The 21,721-nt window shown below is 42.6% G+C and overlaps 1 protein-coding gene across 1 annotated transcript in view; it reads left to right on the top strand.

Moving 5' to 3' along the window:
• Nucleotides 1-21,445, top strand: part of paplna (papilin a, proteoglycan-like sulfated glycoprotein) — a 174,125-nt gene extending 152,680 nt beyond the window's left edge. Inside the window, 2 exon segments of the mRNA XM_030087215.1 lie at nt 4,133-4,189; nt 19,934-21,445. Of these exon segments, the coding sequence (XP_029943075.1) occupies nt 4,133-4,189; nt 19,934-20,085 (209 nt within the window). The 3' untranslated portion in view covers nt 20,086-21,445.
• The last annotated feature ends 276 nt before the right edge of the window (nt 21,446-21,721 follow it).

A 21,721-nucleotide genomic window follows, 5' to 3' on the forward strand; every position in this document is an offset into this window, starting at 1 on the left:
ACATAAAAATTTCTTACATGCACACACTTTGTCCTACTGTCTTGAAATTTTGATCAATTATACACAGCATGATGCTGATTATATTGATGTATGAATGACTGTGATAGATCCTACAGCGCCACCTATGGGAGTATGCAAATATTACAATGCAATTTAAAAAAATACTTTTACCACTCTTTTTCATACTTGACAGAAGATTCCCTTGTGGCCTACTGATCAGAAAAGTGAATCAGCTCTTTCCTGTAGCTTCCATGGTTTTGACTCTAGAGGCTTCTCTAAAACCCATTCATTGTCTGTGTGGAAATGTCATTTGGCTTCCAATTATTCAAATGAACTGAACTCCTAGGTGTTTTGACCAAATGAGCCCAAACTCAGCATGCTGCATCTAAGACACATTGACCTTCAATAATCAGCCAGCTTTTTTTGATCTGTTGCCCTCAAAAATGCCTTCTTTTCCTGCCACACTAGTCCACTCTGGGCTGCTTGAACTGCACCACCCCTCTTCTTACCCCCCTCCTCTTACACCCATCCTCAATCTCCTGACTTTGACATACACACTTCAAACTCTGTATGAAATCCTGGCAGAGGACACTGACCAAAAATGTCTATAATATCTTTGACCAATTCCAATTCATTTCCATCAGGGGTGCAAAGACTGGAGGCCGCAGTGTGTGGTGTTAATGTCAATTTAGCGAGCGTGAGACGTTGACGGCAATAGCAGGGAATGAAGCACTAATGGCGATGGCTTTCATTTAAGATTTTCTTTGCAAAAAGATTGGCGTGTCTCACATTCCCACATGCAATGAAATAGAGTTCCCTTCTTTTTGTTACAGTTAATATAGATATCAAGGGTGTTTGGATTAAAAATATGTAATTTTACAGGTGTGATATGTCTTAAACAGCCATTTGTACTGCAGTAGCCTAAACCTTGTATTAATGGTTTGAGTTTTTGGCTACACGACAGATATTCCTCCATTCCTCAGACAGGTAATTTTTCTATGTAGTCAAATAAGAAAGAGAGTTCTATTTCATCCCTACTGACCTCAAGAAGGCAGTGATTACATCATGGAATGTTACCTTCACACGTGCAGTTTCAATATGCATATCAACAATGACACCTGTGACCCCTGGGTGACCCTAGAAAGGTATTAAGTTCCAGTGTCACCACAGGTTCTACTCCTCATCTCATGAGCAGTAGCTGGTAGTCTTGTGACCATGTTGTTCAGAGCAGCAAAGTTTCACCCTCCAAAGGCTGCAAAGGCAGTTATTTCCTTCACCTTGGTTCTAAGGTTGGTGACAGCCAATGTTAAGTTTCCTTAGTTTGGGACCAGCAAGGTCTAAGGATTCGTTCTTAATCTCCCCTGGTAGATGGTAAGGTTACTAAATCTTTTCTTTCTTCATAAATTAACGTGTCGGGGTGCAAAGTGACCTTAACAAAGTGCTATCTCCCCCCAGCTATTCCTACTAATTTCATAGTAGTGCCTCTTGGCCCAGGCCCCATGGAGGGACAGGACTCCCTGTCATGGCCCGTCCTATTGGGAGTGGCCCGTTCTGCCTCAAACCTGTCACTATGGATGCCAGTCTCAAGGTGGAGTGTCATCTGGCAGCACAGGGCAGTTCAGGGAGAGTGGTCTGCATAGGGCACCTCTGATCACATCAGTGCCGGAGTTGTGAGCAGTACACCCAGCCCTCAAGCATTTTTTTTTTACCTGTCATGTCCTGTCCAGCATCAAAGCAGCAGAATGGAGATCTGGATGTTCCAAAAGGAGCTTAATGGAATAAAGCTCCTCTTGATAATATGATTTTTTTACATTATTTTATTTACATTGAATGCTGGTACATGATATTGCTGGACCTGACAGGGACAGAAAGACAAGAAGAGAGAGACAGTGTTATGAAAACAAACAAGTGAGCAAACAAGCAAACAAAAAGAGTACAAACAAGGAAGAGAGTGCAAAGATAAGACAATGCTTCAATTGGAACCAACACTCCAGATGACTGGCTACTACACCTGAACAGAGATAGAACAGAGAACATCCTGCAGACAAAGAACCTTTCTGGTTGTTATCTGGGACGTGCAAGCTGAGGATTCAGGTGTCAAATTACAAACCAGAGCATCACGGGAGACTTAACACAGACCTTACACAAATGTCCATTATGCCCCATAAGACACCACGGTGACTCAGACCACATGTGGAATTTGAAGAGTGTAAAGTGATTAAAGATGAATGTGATCATGACCTCTGAAATGATCGGAAGCAGGGCATCAGGACCCAGGCGATCAACAACCACCCCCCAGAAAATATGTCCATGCACCGGTTCAGAAGGGGGCAGAGGAAGGGTCTGATAGTGACCCCCGGCAGCCACACATCCCATCCGCTTAGGTAGTGGGCCATGACCACACCCAGAAGAACCGGCAACCTATGGGTGAGCTACCCAGCTTGGGATGGCGCCCCCCCAACCTCCCACATGCTACCTCCCCTCTCTCTTCTTCTACTACCAAAGCCCCACCCCTACATCATGCAGATGTGAACTGATGTGCACCTCCTGGAGAAAGCTGTTCCCCAACCCACAGCTGGCCTGGACCCCAGGTTTGTGGGGAAGCAACCAACATCTGCCCCCCCCCCATACCAGAAGGAACAGGAAACAGGGGTGTAGAAAGACCCCATTGTATAATCAGGCTGTATAACAGATGTGCCTGAGCCAAACTAAGTACAATCCGAGCACTTGTATTTATTGTACTGTTGTTATTTATTGAATGATTTATTGAATGATGCATGTGAATGATCTGTGTGCTGCTGGACACCGGAATTTCTCCCTTGGGAGATTAATAAAGTTTTTATCTATCTATCTATCTATCTATCTATCTATCTATCTATCTATCTATCTATCTGTCTATCTATCTATCTATCATTGCCCTGAAATATTTCTTGCCATACCTGAGGGGAAGGCACATATTAGTACGGTCAGACAACACCTCAGTCATCTTCCACATCAACCACCAGGGGGGCGACAGGTCTGCCCAGTTGTTGCAGGTCTCTCAGCAACTTCTCAGGAGGGCTGCATTTCTGTCCAGCCAGCCTGTGGGCCATGCATCTGCAGGGAGACCTGAACCCACTAGCAGACTCCCTCTCCCGTTGGACTCCTCCACTGGGAGAGTGGTGCTTCTACTCAGGGGTGGTGTATATGATTTGGATTGTTTTTGGCAGGGTAGGGGTCATCTCAGACGAACTGACCTACTGTCCACTTGGGTTTCCCTGAGAGGACACACCAGCCTCTGGGCCAAGACATGCTGGTGCACCCTTGACCAGTGGGTCTCGGTTTTGCCTTTTTGCCACTTCCTCTGATTTGACAGACACCCCAGAGAGTTCTTCAGGAGGATCACATGCTGATGCTGGTGGCCCCCTTCTGTTCAACTTGAGCATGGTTCCTATGCTGCACAGACTCTCCCGCAGTGAACCATGCTCAGTGAAGTTGGTCTCTGGGATTCCTCCTGACTATGCTGGTATTAGTCATCCAGTGCTCTCAGCACCGCCTTCTGGAAGTCAGGAGGGATGAAATAGGATGAGAGTTAGGAATTTACTATGGTTTTATGAATTCCAGATGACCACCAGTGAGCTCTGTTAGTCAGAATCCTCGTGACCATGCGAGAAGATTCTGTAGGAACCAAACCTGAGCTGACACCAGACACCTTTGTAGGGTCACCCATTGGTCACAGGTGACATTGTTGGTATGTATAGTTGAAGTGTGCATGTGTGAAGGGAACATTCAGTGCTTTCAGCACCACCTTCTGGGATTCATAGAACCACAGTTACATTCATAACTTTTGTTTTCCTTATAAGCTTCCAGCAGAGCTTCATAAAATTTGGGAGGAAGGCCTTTATTATGAAAATGGTTTGTTGTAATGTTTTAATTGTGGAAAAGGCTCAAATGTGGACTTCATAGGTGCATCTGCAAAATCTCATATTTGCAAGTATTTGAAAAAATGCTTTGTGGATAGATCATATTTTTTAACTAATTTCTAAAAGACAAGAAATTGCCCTCACTAAATAGTTTTTATTTTATCTCATCCCTTGTTACTCTAATCTTTTTTATTTCATTGACAATTTTAACATTTTCTGGAACTGCACAGCTTTTTATCACCCAGACGGACTTCACCCGAGCACGCTGGGCAGCTCCATTTTAGCAGGTAATCAGCACACAGTCCACACATCCCCTGCTGACTGACTACCTGGAAGCCCCCACCATCCACCACACGTCGCACACACCCCTCACACACCCTCACTGCCTGCGGACACACCACACACTGTAGACGACATCCAAGTTATCACCTCGTGCAGACACCACATCCCCCGGAGTGTTCTTAAACGCTAAAGGACTCTTATCAATGAAACTTAACCGAGAGCACACATCCAGCCCACCCACCACCATCAATATGGCCCTGCTGAATGTGCGCTCTCTGTTAAGCAAATCTTTTATTATTAATGATTTTATTTTAGACAATAATTTAGACAGTCTGCTTTTAGCTGAGACATGGCTTGACACTGACGCACCTGTTATCCTCACTGAGGCTTCCCCACCGAGTTTTAACTTTTTATCTTCAACCAGACAGGGTAAGAGGGGTGGAGGGACTGCTTCCATTTTAAAGAACTCATTTAGCGTGTGTGCAGTGGCTTTTAATAGTTTTACCTCCTTTGAGCACCACACCTTTGTTTTTAGCAATCCCCTGATCCTGTGTTTAACAGTGTACAGACCCCCTCAGTACTCTAGTCATTTTATTAGTGAATTTTCAGAACTTTTATCAATAATTTATTCTAAATATAGCAGAACTGTAATAACTGGTGATTTTAACGTACATGTTGACAACATCTCGGACTCTATGTCCAGAGAATTTTTAAACCTTAAACTGTTTAGATTTTAAACAGAATGTCACACAGCCAACTCACAACAAAGGACACACCCTGGACCTGGTTCTAACCCACGGTCTGTCCATCAGTGTGTCCTCTGTTGTTGACCTGGTTGTGTCAGACCACTACTGTGTGTTTTTTAACATCACCAGTTTTAACCAGCAGGAAGCCCTGGTGAGAACAGTGAGGAGACCTACCTTACTTCTGAAGTGGCTGCAGATTCTATAGAGATCTTACAGAGCACTCCTGCTGTGATTTTACCTGTACCCTGTGATTTTATTGTTGACAATTTTAACAGTAAACTGAAGTCCAGTCTGGACTCAGTAGCTCCACTTTTAACCAAAACAATCAAGGGCCATCCCAAACCCCCGTGGATGGAAAACGATACAGTCATCAAACTGAAAAGAAACTGCAGGAGAGCTGAAAGAAGGTGGAGGAAATCCAAGTTGACTGTTCATCACCAGATTCTACGTCAACAACTCAAAATCTACAATAATGCAGTTAAACAGGCTGAACTTCCCACTTCTCTCAACTTATTTCAGACAATAAAGACAACCCCCGCTTCCTCTTCTCCACCTTCTACATTTTAACTGGCTCTAATTTTAATAAAGCTTTTAAGGAGCCAACAGACGCTCTCTGTGAAGACTTTGCAGACCACTTCAGAACTAAAATCATGGACATCAGGTCTAGTCTTTTACCTCAACAGGTTTTATCAGTGAACACAGATGAACCTTTGTCCATGCCTGAGGAAACACTGGACAGTTTTGACCTGGTTGACGCAAGGACTCTTGGTTGAGTTTTCCCCCAAGTAAAATCAACAATCTGCCTTTTAGATCCCATCCCCACCACTTTTTAAATCATTTCATGGATTCCTGGAGGAACAGATTTTAAATATCATGAATTTATTTATTTATTTATTTATTTAGAGATTAGATCCCCATTAGTTGTCACCTAGGTGACAACTCGTCTTCCTGGGGTCCATAACAAAAGCAAACATCACATATCAAAGTACACAAGATTAAAACAGAGAAATAGTGAACAGAATACACAAGATAAAATAATCATAAGAAGCAGTGCAGAAACCCGTTATAATATAGAAAAAGGTGAAAAGAATGTATATTCACAAATGATATAGAGTGAAACAAGACCCTAATACAATTAAAACATAACCAACATTAAAAATGCACCAACAATTAAATCAAGATTTAAAAATTTCCGCGATCACAGATTTAAACCTTTTTATGTTGTTCTCTTTCCTTACTGCTGCAGGTAAATTATTCCACCGATTAGCTGCCCTGTACATCACTGTACTCTGCATAGCACCTGTCCGAGCCTTAGGGAGAGAAATGTAATCCTCTGCATGACACCTGGTGAAATGGTTATGGCGTTGATGAATGAACATGATTCTCTCAAAAAGAGGCCTAGGTTTCATTTTTATCTGTATATTCTGAAGGAAAATGACGAGATTCTTCTGTAACCTCCGCTCTACAGGTAGCCATGAGAGACAGCGATGCATATATCCAATGTGTGTTCGGAGTGGGCAACGAAGAACCAGCCGTGCAGCTTTATTCTGTAGTACTTGTAGCTTTTCAATATCTTTTTTAGTGGTTCCCGACCATAAGACTGAGCAGTAATCTAAATGAGATAAAACTAATGACTGGGTGACATATTTGACAGATGAGTCTGTCATGAAGTAGGCGCATCGTCTGATAGCCGAAAGAGCTCTTCCCATTTTTGTCGCAATTTTATTAACATGACTAGTCCAGCTCAAATTTTCATCTATGGTTAAGCCCAAGAGATCAACCTTATGCACCTGCTCCAGGTGTATATTATTTAAGGTGAGGGACAAAAGATTACTATTCATTGATTGCCTTCTATAATTTAGAGTCATGCACTTTGTTTTACTTATATTTAATGCTAACTTGTTAGATACCACCCATTCAGATACCTGGTCTAGCTCACTTTGAAGCGTATTATTTAGGATCCGCATGTTCTCCGACCCGTAATATATAGTAGAATCATCAGCATACATGGCAACAGAGGATTTCTTTAAGATAAAAGGAAGATCATTTGTAAATATCGAGAAACACAGAGGACCAAGGCAGCTACCCTGTGGAACTCCACAGTCTAGCCCCAGTACAGAAGAAAAGCTACCATTGAAGTATACTGACTGAGATCGATTTGATAAATAACTCTTAAACCACTTAAGAGAGCAACCAGAAAAACCATATGCGGATAGTTTGTCCAACAACAAGTTGTGATCGATCATATCAAAGGCTGCGCTAAAATCTAAGAAGACCGCCCCAACATAATTTCTTGCATCAAGTTTACACAGCCAGTCATCAGTCATATGAACAAGTGCAGTGGAAGTAGAGTGACAGTCTTTAAAAGCATGCTGAGAATCAGAGGCAAGATTAAAATTCATAAAATATTGTGAAATCTGTGCAAATATAAGCTTTTCCATAATCTTACTCAGAACAGGCAATATACTAATGGGTCTGCTGTTAGTGCCATTGAGAGCAAGCTTATTATCTTTTCGTAGAGGGATGACTTTAGCCAGTTTCCAAGTGTTAGGGAAGAGACATTCTTTTAAACTCAGATTAAATATATGACAAACCGGCTTGGCAATATATTCTGCCATTATTGAAATCATTTTTCCATCTAAATAATCCAGCCCAAATTGTTTGCTATTTTTGACAGTTTTCAACAGTATTTCCACCTCATCCTGATCTATAGGATCAAAAGAAAATGTACAATTTTTGCCTTTCATTGAATTGGTCTCTTCAGACGGGTGTCTTCCCCGCTGTCTTTAAAACGGTGGTGGTGAAGCCCCTTCTGAAGAAGAGCAAGTTAGACCCAATGTTCTTGATAACTACAGACCAGGATCCAACTGACAATTTTTAAATAAAGTTTTAGAAAGACTGGTTTTTAACCAAGTCAATGACTTTTTAATGGTTAATAACATTTTAGAAAGACATCAGTCTGGTTTTAGAGTGAACCACAGTACCGAGACGGCCCTTTTAAATATTTTAAATAATATCAGGTGGAATTTAGATAAGAAAAAACTCACAGTGTTGGTTCTGCTGGACCTAAGTGCCACCTTCGACACAGTAGACCACCACATTTTAATAAACAGACTGAGTCACCTGGTTGGCCTCTCTGGTACTGTTCTTAACTGGTTCAGTTCTTATCTCACATATTGATGTTTTTATGTAAGTTTGGATACTTGTTCCTCAGGAACCCATGAAATTAGGTGTGGGGTTCCCCAAGATTCAATTTTAGGTCTCATACTTTTTAATCTCTACATGCTTCCACTTGGGGACGTCATCAGGAGACACGGCATCAGTTTTCATAGCTACGCTGACAATACTCAGCTGTACATCGCTGTGTCTCCTAATGACTCAGGGCCAATAGAAACCCTTTTTAACTGTATTTCAGACATTAAGCCATGGATGGCAGTGAATTTCCTACAGCTCAACCAGGACAAGACTGAGGTTTTGGTTATTGGTCCCGAAGGTCAGAGAGAGAAAATTTTACCTAAATTACGGGATTTTAAACCAGCACTATCGGTTAAGAATCTGGGTGTGATTTTCGACTCTGAGCTAAATTTTATTCCACACATTAAAAACATAACTAAGATTGGATTTTACCACCTTAAGAATATAGCCAGAGTCACCCGTTTCTCTCAGGCCAGTACAGAGGTGCTAATGCAGCTTTTATCTCCTGTAGATTAGATTACTGTAATGCCTTGCTCTCTGGTCTTCCCAAAAAGAAAATTTTTAACCTACAACTATTCAAATTAAAAATTCAAATTCAGCTTTGTTTATGAAGTGCCAATTACAACATGGTCATTTATGAAGTGCCAATTACAACATGGTCGTTTCTACACACTTTTACAGAGAAACCCAACAGATCCACATGAGCAGCATAAGCCACTGTGGAAAGGAAAAACTCCCTTTTAACAGGAAGAAACCTTTGCAGAACCAGGCTCAGAGGAGAACCCTGCAGAACCAGGGTCAGAGGAAGCGACTTTCTGCTGTTCCGGTTGGGGTGAGGGGACAGAAAGAGAAGGAGATAGGACAGACAGGTTCTTGTATCTACATACAGTAGGGGTGTAACAATACATGTATTTGTATTGAACCGTTTCAGTACGGGCCGTTTGGTTCGGTACAGGACTGTGCACGGGTGAGTTCATGGGCCAGAGTTTTATTTTTTTATTTCCCGCTCACGGCTGGATGGTGTGTGTGTTTACGTCCTGCCGCTAGCATGTGCAGCTACACCTGCAGCCATGATTGCTACTGCTAGCAGCTTTGTCCATGCTTCACATGTCCGTGTGGCGCATTGGCCCCTGGGACGTAATGTCATGAATTTCTGTCCACGGACGTCCGCGCGCAGGACAGATTTTGTGACCACGTTGTGCGTATGCGCACCTCGCGCTGGTACACGCATGCGCCAGAGTGCCACAGCAAACAAACCATGACAGACGCAAACTTTGAAAAGTGAGAAAGTGAAGTGAACAGGCTGCAACTCTGTCTGAAGAAACTTAGAGAAAAGCTGGAGGATGGAGAGAGCAGACTCTGTCAGGAGGAGGAGAAGGTCTGTCACAGAAGTGAAGCAGTGTGGAACTATACCGCGGCTGTCGGGGGGCTCACTTATTGGGGGGGATGCGCGTGCCTCAGAGGGAATATGTCTGCTTTAAGTGACGCTTAAGGCATAGCGCCCCCACGCTTCAATGGTGAGGACAAGTACTGCATGCAGGTCGGCATCTTTATTAAAGTTAAATAGTGATGCGCATATCTTTCATTAAAATTGGCCAAATTCTGCATATAATCCATGATTATGATCATACAAAATCAATAATAATAAATTAAAGGAAATACATGGGGGAAACAGCATTTTTCAATATTTAGGGCCCCCCCCAAAATTTCAGAAATCATGTTTTCAGGGGGGCTCATGTCTCATCAAGGGGCCCGCCCATAGTTCGCACCCTGAGTGAAAGTATCTAATCTCTCGGGCGCCGCCCCGAGATTCAGAAACAGAAAAAAAAGGCTAAATAAAGTCTGATACGAAATGATAACATACTGACAATGTATGTGTCTCATTTCCTATAAATAATCTGAAATAAAGGAGCAGAAAAACAGTCTAGAGAGCCGGAAAAGCTTCTGGAGGATGCGTGGATCAGTGCGCCTGCATGGAACGTCCACAGCTGAGCCCAAATGCAGCAGGAGAGAAGAGCGTTGGCGTCTGTGATGTGCCGCACAGCGGACACAGACAGGCGGACATGGGAAGCATGGACAACAACAAGAACATTTAGGTTTTGCATTTTGTTCCCTACTGTATCGAAACCAAACCAAACCGTGACCTCAGAACCGAGGTACGTATTGAACCGAGATTTTTGTGTATCGTTACACCCCTAGCATACAAGTAATATATAAACACAGGGTACAGAGGCTACAAGAGGAACAATCATCAGTGACATGTAGCAATACAATTAAATTACAGTAGTACAATGAAATTACATTGAAACAAGAGAAGGAGCCGAACTGGGAGCCGGTTCCACATGGTAGAACCCGGGGTTCAGTAAACCTTACACCCACTGGGTCCGGGTTCCTCCATTAATCAGTGGAGCAGCTGTTTTGTTTGATGCCCAATTAGAATTCACCCACTGGATCCAGGCTGTCTCAATGGATCAACTGATTGATGTTCTGTCTGCGATCCCTCAAGCACGGCTCTAATCCACCTCAGAGACAGCCTCTTGGTCCAGGGTTCTGGTGTTCTGACTATTGGTCTCCCAAAGTGGAAAGAGAGAGAGAGGGGGAGAGATCATTTTATTTCCCATTGAAGTGGACACAGGTTCACAGATTTATACAATAAATCCACAACTCATTTTACCAACATCACCTTACAGAACGGTTACATAATAGTTGAGTAAGAGAGAGAGAGAGAGAGAGAGAGAGAGAGGACGCGACCCCTAGCTGTAAGCTTTATTGAATAGAAAGGTATTCATCCTGGTCTTACAGCAGAGACTGAGTCAGCCTCCCTTACAGACTCTGGGAGCTGGTTCCACAGAACAGGAGCCTGATAGCTAAAGGCTCTACCTCCTGTTCTACTGTTAGAGAACCAGGAACCTCCAGCAGACCAGCACTCTGAGAATGAAGCGTTCTCCTGGGACAGTATGGGACTAATAGCTGTTTAAGATATGATGGTTCCTGGTTGTTCAGGGCTTTATAGGTTAAGAGGAGGATTTTGAATTATATTGTAGATTTAACAGGAAGCAGTGAGGGGAAGCTAATTTTGGGGTGATATGATCTCTCCTACTGGTTCTTGTGAGAACTCTTGCTGCAGCGTTTTGAACAAGTTGGAGACTTTTTAGGCAAGTATTGGTTCCTGATAACAAGGAGTTACAGTAGTCTACTCTGGAGGAACAAATGGATTAATTTCTTAGCATCGCTTTGAGTCAGCATGTTCCTGAGTTTAGAAATATTACGCAGGTGAAAGGAGGAGGCCCTGCAGACCTGTTTAATGTGGGAGTTAAAGGTCAAAGGTCACTCCAGGTTCCTGTTAGTGGGAGTTAAAGCAACACCATTTAGAGTCAGTATTTGATTAGATATTTTTCGTCTCAGGTGTTTTGGGCCAAATAAAATAAATTCTGTTTTATCTGAATTTAGGAGGAGAAAATTATGACTCATCCAGGTTTTTATGTCATTAAGACAAGCTTCTAGTTTGACCAGCTGATCGGTGTCGTCTGGTTTCAGGGATAGGTAGATCTGTGTATCATCTGCATAACAGTGGAAGTTAATGGAGTGTTTCCTGATGATGTTCCTACAGGAAGCATGTATAATGTGAAGAGTATAGGTCCTAAAACAGAACCCTGGTGGACTCCATATTTAACTTTGATCCAGGCTGAAGAGTCATCATTAACATTAACAAAGTGGAACCTGTCTGTTAAATATGATTGGAACCAGTTTAATGCTGAACCTTTAATCCCAACAGTACATTCTAGTCTCTGTAGTAGAATATCATGATCAACAGTGTGGAATGCAGCACTGAGATCTAACAGGACCAGAACAGAGACCACAACAGAGACCAGTCCTCTATCTGGGGCTGTGAGAAGATCATTAGTGACTTTTACCAGAGCTGTCTCTGTACTGTGATGAGCTCTGAAACCTGATTGAAAAGACTCAAATAGGTCATTGTTATATAAATGGTCACAGAGCTGACTTCAACAGCTGTCTCTAGGATTTTAGAAATAAAGGGAAGGTTGGATATTGGTCTGTAACTCATTAGAACACCTGGATCAAGGGTGGGCTTTTTGAGGAGAGGTTTAATAACAGAACCTTAAAGGCCTGTGGAACATAGCCTGTCGCTAAAGATAAGTTGATCTGATCTAATATTGATGTACTGATCAGGGGGAAAATGTCTTTAAACAGTCTGGTTGGGATTGGATCTAATGTACAAGTTGTAGGTTTAGATGAGGAACTCATGATGAGAGCTCATTAGGATGGAAGCTCAGTAGTTGTGAGTCAGGTTCTACTGACAGGTCTGAGGATGTGGTTGGTTGACCTGTGACCACTTTGGGGAGAGTGCTTTCAATTTTATCTCTAATAGTTCTGATTTTGTCATTAAAGAAGTTCATAAATCATTGCTGCTTCAGGCTGAGGGGATCTGAGGCTCAGCAGAGCTGGGACTTCCTGTCAGCTTGGCTCTGGTATTAAAGAGGAACCTATTCTGGTTTTCTTCTATTCAGGATGAATAGTAGGCAGTTCCAGTTTTACGTAAAGTTTTTTTTTATAAGTTAACAGACTATCTTGCCAGGCAGTACGAAATACTTCTAGTTGGGTTAGATGCCATTCCCTCTCTAGTTTTCCAGCTGATCTTTTTAATGTTTGCAGCTGTTGGTTGTACCATGGAGCTTGTCTCCTGAGGGTTCATGTGATTAACTTCAGGGGAGCAACTGAATCCAGTGTGGAGCAGAGTGAGGCTGCCACTTTATCTACAACTAAATCAACCTGAGTGGGGCTGATAGTGCTGGTAATGCTAATGCTAATACTGCTGTCCACTGGGCCAACAGATGGGAGTGAAGTTAATATTGATGGGATCATTTCCTTGAATTTGGCCACATTATCTGATAGACATCTTCTAAGTTTAAGTTTTTTTCCCAGGTACTTTAAAACCAGCTAATGTAAACTCAAATGATAACAGGAAGTGATCAGACAGTACAGGGTTGTAATTGGTCAATGTCAATACTGTCGGTGAGAACAAGGGGGAGGGTGAGATTAAAGTGATGAGTAGGTTTATTCACCTTCTGAGAAAAACCAGTTGTAACAAGTAATGAACTGAAAGCAGTGTTAAGGCTGTCAGTGTCAACATCTACATGAATATTAAAGTCTAAACTACAATGATTTGATCTGAGCTTCAGACTAAACTGGAGAGAAAGTCTGAACATTCAGAGTGTGGAGCAGGGGGGGGGTACACTCCAGCCAGCAGGACTGGCTTCTGTGTTTTCCAGCTGGAGTTAGTGAGATTCAGAGTAAGACTTTCAAAGGTTTTATGCTTAGTTTCAGTTCCAGGACTGATTAGAATTTTAGAATTATAGATGGACGCTACTCCACCGCCTCGGCCAGATTCTCAGGGAATATGATAGTTGACATGTTGCTTCATTTAAACTGAGATATCCATCCTTCCTTAGCCAGGTTTCAGTGAGGTTTAATATATCTAAATTATGATCAGTTATTAAGTCGCCAATAAGCAAGATTTGGAGGAGAGGGATCGGATATTTAACAGTCCACATTTGAATATTGTGGGTTTTTGTTCTACTGCAGGTTTAGTTTTAATTTTGATTAGGTTTTTAAGATTAACTCCTCTCCTCTGGTGAACGTGCTGTCTGCTGGAGATAATAACAGAGAGAGGGGTGTGTGAAGAGTGGGCGGGGCTTACCATTAGTCAGTCAGCTGGACTGACAGCTGCAGATGTCTGGACTGCTGGATGTTACCTGACAGGACGGAGTTTCCCAGCCTGCTGGGATGTAATCCATCATGACAGTAGAGAGCAGGGCTGTTCCAGAAGAGGTTGAAGTTGTCGATGAAGTGAAGATTGCGACAACAAAGCAAAACTCTCAATGCTGACCCCCCCAAAAAAAGAAAAAAAATCAGACACTGTGCATTTCCGAGAAGAATGTGCACATATTAACCCTTGTCCATCCATCCATCAATCTTCCACTGCTCATGCGGGACCGGGTCGTGAGGGGAGCAATCAAAGCAGAGATGCCCAGACTTCCTGTCCCTAGACTTCCTCTCCCCAGACTTCCTGTCCCCAGACTCTTCCTTCAGCTCTTCCGGGAGGATCCCAAGGCGTTCCCAGGTCAGCCGAGAGACATAGTCTCTCCAGGGATAATAATAATAATAGGTTTCATTTATAACACACTTTACATTTAAAACCAAATCTCAAAGTGCCACAATGGGCACAGGGTTGAAAACAAGCACAGGGTTAAAAACATTACAATACAGCATACTTTAAAAGCGGTTCTGATTTCCGGTTCCGGGTCAGACATGGCAACAGTGTAACAGCGCGGCTTCCCCAATAAAATTTGAGAATATGCCCCAGAAACTTCAAGCGGAAGGTAAATAAAATGCAGAGACTGAAGATAGCAACAGGGGCACGGACCATGTTAAGAAGTAGAACCAGGAGGCTTGCTGGAAATACTAAAAAATGCAGAAAGACGGACGGAGAGAGAGCTAAGCTAACAGCTGAGCTAGCATACTCTGAGCCGGAGGACACAGAGGAGCTAATGGAGCTAACACCTGAAACTTCGCAAGTATACGGAAAAATGTCCGATATGAAAGCTATCCTGCAGGAAATACGAGAGTTCAGACGTGAGACAGCAGACGGAAGCGGGAGCGGCTGGCCGGCTGCGGCTGAGCTGTCGGTGGAGGACTTCACTCAGGAGACTGCAGCTGGCTGAACCCTGGTGACCAAGCGAGTTAGACCAGTCGTGGCCACTCTGAGCTGCATATCTGTGAAGAGGAGCGATCCTCAGTCAAACTCGCTCTGATATGTCGCTTTACTCTCACATTTCAACTGAGAATGTAACCACCTAGACTGCCAATATGTATTTCGCTCATACCATTCTACATCCTATGCGCCTTAAAATGTGGTGCGCCCCATGTACAAAATTTTTTTTTAGTGAAAGCCATTCATTGACTGTGCGCCTATTAATCCAGTGAACCTTATAGTGCCGAAAATACGGTAATGGTAATTGATGCAGAAAAAGCATTTGATTCTGTAAAGTGGGAGTTCCTATTTAAAATAATGAAGAGGTTTAACTTTCATGAAAGATGTATAAAGATCATTCAGACCTTATATACCAATCGTATAACAAGAATTGAAGTTAATGGTAGCCTATCCAGTGTCATCAAACTAGCGAGTGGTTGCAGACAAGGATGTTCAGTAAGCCCTTTGTTTTTTGCAATTTTTGTAGAGCCCTTAAAGCTCGTGTCCGGAGTTTCGAAAGAGAGAGGGGTTTTTTTTAATCCAACCTCTCAGGTTCTGCCCTCCCTCTACTTTCATGAGCGACCAAGCCACGCCCCTTTAATTGTGCATCCGAATTATCTGTCGGGTGAAAACGAGAGCCTCCGAATCCTACAGCATCCTACATGTTTAGCTGTTTACGGTGGATGTTCAGCAGACAGTGGATATATCTGAGGTAAACGGGGCGGCTGCTGTGTAGCTAACTCACCTCTGCCTGGGCGAGTGCGCGTGCTCTCTGGCTGCGTGCACACTTTGATTGACAGCAGGAGAATGAGGAAGCTCGAAATCTATTGGCTGACGCTGACCGGTGCTTTTTCAGATAACATGGGGGTCTATGAGACGAAGGCGGGGCTCATAAATACATTTTTATATTGCTTTATGCTAATATTATATTGTAGTATCAAACCAGACTGACACATTTAAGCTCTGTTAAAAAATGATACATACGTTGGAAACGAACGGAAACTCCGGACACGAGCTTTAAGTCAGTGGATCAAACAAAATGACAATATCAAAGGGATTAAGATGGGAGGCATGTAACAGAAAATAGCAATGTTTGCAGACGACGTTTTGATTTATTTGGAAAATCCTGACCCATCTTTGCCCACACTAATGGACTCCTTTACAGATTATGGCAAGCTGTCGGGGTATAATATTAATGTCCAAAAAATCCAAGTCATGACATTTAATTACGAACCAAATCAAAATATAAGACAGAGTTACATTATTAACTGGAATATGACATCTATGAAATATTTGGGTAATATTCTAACAAGAGATTTGGGGCAATTAAAGTCTCCAAATTACGATTCAATAATACAAAAAATAAAAACAGACCTGGAAAAATGGAACTTAATGCCATATTTGAGTTTGGCAACAAGAGTGGAAATGATCAAGATGAATGTTCTTCCCCGACTGCTGTACCTTTTTCAGAATCTTCCAATATTAATATCTGAAAAGGAGTTCAGAGAGTGGAATAAAAGGATATCTAGATTTATATGGCAAGGTGCTAGACCAAGAATAAAGTTTAGAACATTGCAATTGTCAAAACTGAAGGGTGGTCTCACGTTGCTATGTTTAAAAAGTTATTTTCAGGCAGCAGAATTGAGAGTCTTGCTGAATCTGTGTAATCCAGAGAACTCTGCAAATGGAAAGATATATAAGAAGGGCTTATGGAGGGGCCCCCAATACAGGCAATTATATTTGATAGGAATTTAAGTTTTTTTATTGAAACATATCAATCCGTGGTTGAGGATATCTGTGGAAATTTGAAACGGGATCATTAGGAAGTATAATTTGAAAAATTACTGTAGATTCTTGAGATGGATTGCTCATGATTAAGATTTTACGCCTAATAAGATGGATAATATGTTCAAATTGTGGGAAATGGGTCCAAAAATGCTTTGGGAAGTTACAAAGACCAAAACTGTTTTGAGTTTTCAGGAAATGAAGGATACATATAAGTTGCAAAATAAGGACTTTCACAGGCACAAGTGTTTCACGAAGCTGCATTACGCCCAAGGCCTGCAGGGGGCACTGTTTCACATAAAACATACAAACTCCTTAATGCACCTTTAAAAGACATACGGTCTCTTGACAAAATGAGTATATAGTAACTTGATGTCCTTAAGAGATTATATAATTGTTGAAAAATCAATAAAGATATAAATTGCAAAGCATACTTTAAAAGCAACATTAGCACTGGTATGTCTTTCTAAAAAGGAAAGTCTTCAGTCATTTTTAAAAGCTTCCACCATCTGAGGGGCCCTAAGGTGGTCTGGGAGAGTGTTCCACAGACAGGGAGCTTCAGCTTCAAAGGTCCTGTCACTCATGGTCTTGAGCCGTGTCCTGGGCTGGACCAGATGGTGCTGTTGGCCTGACCAGGTCCGGGCAGAGGTGTGTGATGTGAGCAGTTCAGTGAGGTATGTAGGGGCTGTGCCATGCAGACAGTGATGGGGGTGAAGGAGGATCTAGTTCTCTATACGGGCCTGAATGGGAAGCCAGTGCAAGTGTAAAGGATGGGAGTGATGTGCTCATGTTTCCACCCTTCATCAGGACTCTGGCAGCGCTGTTCTGCACATACTGGAGCTTTTCAATCAATCAATTTATTTTTGTTTAGCCCAGTATCACAACAACAGTTGCCTCAGAGGGCTTCAAGATGTTACATTGGTTGGTAAAAATAAAAACAGTGAAGTGAGCATAATGTTAATGTCAAATTCACAGCAACGAGACAAAACGAAGCAACCACCGCCTTAGACCCTCACCCTTTTACATGCTCCTGCCAGAGATCCCGATGAGGGAGAGTGTCCTGGTCTTCTCTGGGGTTCCCTCCCGGTGGGACCTACTCAGAACTCTTCCCCAGGGAGGCATCCAGGAAACATCTTAAAAAGGTTCCCAAGCCTGCTCAGCTGCCTCCTCTGGATGTGGAGGGGTAGCAGCTCTACTCCAAGCTCCTCCCTGGTGATTGAGCTCCTCCCCCATGTCTAAGGCAGCACCCAGCCAACCGAGGGAGGATGCACATTTCAGCCGCTTGTGTCCAGGATGTTGTCGTTTCAGTCATGAGCCAAAGCTCAGGACCAGAAGTGAGGGTAGGAGTGAAGACTGACTGGTAAATCGAGAGCTTCTCCTTTCAGTTCAGCTCCCCCTTCACCACAACTGCGTCACTGCAGGCACTGCACCGATCTGCCTGCCATCACATCAATGCTTCCTCCTCTTGTGAACAAAACCCCAAGATACTTTTGCGGAAAGGCTGAGGAATGTGATCCCCTATAGTTGAAGCACATTCTCCGGTCCCCATTTTTAAAAAGGTGAACCATCACCCTGGTCTGCCAGTCCAGGGGAACCACAACCCCGGTTTACCAGTCCAGAGGTTCTGTCCGCGACCGTCACGTGATGTTAGAGACATGTCAACCAATAAAGTCCCAGCCTATCCAGAGACTGAAGGGACTCGGGGTGAATCTAATCCACACCAGGTGCCTTGCCACTGACGAGCTGGCCAACCACCTTGGTGACTTTGGTTTGCTGCTGGATGAGTCAAACACTGAGACATCAGACCTCAATCCTCCTCTGACACCTCAGACCTCAGTCCACCTCTGAGACTTCAGTGTCTGCTTTCTCCAGGAATATGTTGTGATGGGATTGAGGAGGTCTTTGAAGTATTACTTCCACCATCTGCTAATATCCCAAGTGGAGGTCAGCAGCTTCCCTCGTCCACTGTAAACAGTGTTGTTGGAGACCTGCTTTCCTCCCCTGAAGTGCCGGACTTTTTTTTTAAGAATTTCTTTGAGGTCAACTGATAGTCCTCCTCCATGGCCTCCTGAACTCATCCCAGACCCAGTTTATGCCTCCACAGCCACTTGGGCTACAGTTCTCTTGGCCTGCTGGTACCTGTCAGCTGCTTCAGAAGTTCCACGATCCAACAGGACCCAATAGGACTCCTTATTCAGCTTGACAGCAGCCCTTACTCCCAGTCTCCACCTCTGGGTTCGGAGGTTGCAGCCATGGCAGCAACGGAGACCTTACAACCACATCTGAGCAGCTACTTCAACAATGGAGGTGGAGAACATAGTCAACTGAGATTCAATGTCCCCAGCCTCCCTTGGTGTCTGGGAGAAGTTGTCCTGAGGGTGGGAGTTGAAAACCTTGCTGGCAGAGGGTTCCACCAGACGTTCCCAGCATACCGTAAACATGACAACTTCTGACAACATGTAGAGAAAGCATTCTTGACTTCCTTCTGCTTCCCAGTTGTGCTTGCCCACCTGTCCACTTTCTGACTCAGAAGTCAGCTCCATATCTGAAATCTATGCCCAGGGAGGGTATCTTTGGTTCAGAAGATACAGTACATTCTTGAGGAGCAACTCTTCTCACAGTACGTTAGTGATTTGTTTGTTGAAGGACTATTTTCCTTAAAATATTATTAGAACTTGCATCACTGCTTTGACTTGCTTTTTGTACCTGAGCCTCTCACCCACACCATAACAGCGCCATACCAGGTGACATCACAGTCCTTAATTTATTTTTCATCATAAGGGCCTTCTGAACTACTGTTTGTCTGGCCCATCACTCAGGACCTGTTTGCCATGGAAGACCATACCAGGGGCATCAAGCCCTCAACAACATAGCTCCTGGGATCATGCGGCACTCAGACTCCCCCACATGATAAAGTGACAGTTTGGGGGAGACTGGAAGTCCCTATTTACATAATTAGGTCAAAATGAGGTTTCTTACATTAGAATAAAAATTGTATGCTATTGCTAATTATATTTGTATGAATCGCTATAGCTGAACTGTAAATATTCTTGTGATTTCCAGATTTTTTAAAGTGAAAAAGCAAAAATTGAATGAAAAAATTAAATAAAAACAACTTATACTAAAAGTATGCAACACATTGATAAGTGTACAGACCTGCAATATGTGTTTCCTTGCTTAGATTTTCCATTTGAAGATTCTCTGCTAGTCTTGTTTTCATGAGATAACAACTTCCCTCTCTGTGTCTGCAGGTGTTTATATGCCTCCAGAATGTGTGGACCAATCTGAACTTGCCAACTGCAAGCTGATCGTTTATGCTCGACTCTGCTCCAACCCGTACTACTCCAGCTTCTGCTGCGCCAGTTGTACTATGCACTCACAGAGGAATGACAAGCTCGGTTAGCTTGGCTAAAGACAAAGACAATGGGCTGACTGAAAGTATGTTTGTGGGGTAAGATGGAAAAAGGCTTGCAAATATGACAGTTTTGAAAACATAAACTTTCAACTTAGTTGCATTTACCAAAAGTACTCGCATCCCTCAGCAGGTTGTACAGAAAAAATAATGCAGTAAAAAAAATAAAAAAGTAGCTGAATGTTATCAGTTAAAGGTGTTGATTAGAGTTCAGTTAGACAGTTTTCAACATTGCAAACTGAATATGAAAACTTTACAGAAAACTAAAATGAGATGTTGTACTCTGCCACGCCTTTTAAAATAAGTTATTCATTGTCTGGACCACCATGTTCTCTGTTTTTTAGAGACTCACGATAATTTACCTTTCAGGTTATTGAAAGTTATTCTGCAATGTTTACTGTTGTTTATTTCTTCTTTCTGTTCTGCTTGTTTCTGTATCATTTCAGGGATTCTTAAGTGAACATGTCCATTATTGCCACTTAAAATTGTTTATTTTTATGGAATTTTTTATATAAAATTTTATATTTTGATGAACAAATGTTTATTTCAATGATTTTAGATTTACCAATTGGCCACAGCATGTTGCTCTACTCAATGTCACACTTTTGTCTCTCCTTCCTGGTCTTTTTTTTCCACTGAGGGTGAAAGAGATTGTCATTATCACAATTATTATTCTGACTAAAGGAGACCGCCATATCATACTGTTCATACACAGTAATTGCAATGTCTTTACCAAGCGTGCAAAATGTACTGTTAGATGTCAAAAAGTTTGTCTTAATAAAAATAGTAATAAAAACACGTCATAAACACAACCATTTCATTAACCTGTCCGATGTGTTCAAAAAAGATGCTTGATATGGCAGAAATCCACCCAATCTGGCAACACAGAGCTGCTCCAGTCACAGAGCTGTTTTGAGCCATTTTTGGTGTCATTTGACTTTCCTGCAGTGACAAAGTTCAAAACCGTTCATTTTTCTACTGTGTATGACTACATCATGTTGCTTGTTCTGTATTCTACCAGAAGAAGTAAAAAAATAGAATATTAAGGCAAAAACATGAAACAGGTTTTAATTTGAAATCACTTATTTTGTAACAAGTAATGTGTTTCCTTCCGGCACTGCGACTTGCTTCTGTCTGGATTGACGCGGTAGGGGTCCGGCATGCGGAAAAATTGAAACCTTGTGGAAAGACCTCCGCAAGGGCTCCGGAGCTGGACCGGAGCCAGACCGCGGCTGGTGTGAACCACATCATTGATTTTAATGGGGTTTAATGGGCTAACCTCTGTAAAAGTGTCTAGAGATGACTATGTTGTACTTGATGCTATATAAATAAAGCTGGATTGAATTTAATTGTGCCACATGCTACTACAATTTAGAGCTCAGTACTACAAGGATACCTCTGTGTATCCTGAAGAAAACACACAACTCAGGAAGGCTACTAAAAATTGTAATACACAATAAAATTCACCACTTTTAAATGAACTATGAAAGCGTAGACTCAAATATACAATGTTCTGTCAAAACTGGCTGCGAGCTGGCTCTGCCTCCCATCCCCCATCAGGAAGGAGAGGGAGCAGGTGATTCCTATCACCTGATTGATACCCCTGGCCAGCTGGGTGGAGAGAAGA

This window comes from Salarias fasciatus, unplaced genomic scaffold (genome assembly GCF_902148845.1).
Source record: "Salarias fasciatus unplaced genomic scaffold, fSalaFa1.1, whole genome shotgun sequence".
Classification (NCBI taxonomy): Eukaryota; Metazoa; Chordata; class Actinopteri; order Blenniiformes; family Blenniidae; genus Salarias; species Salarias fasciatus.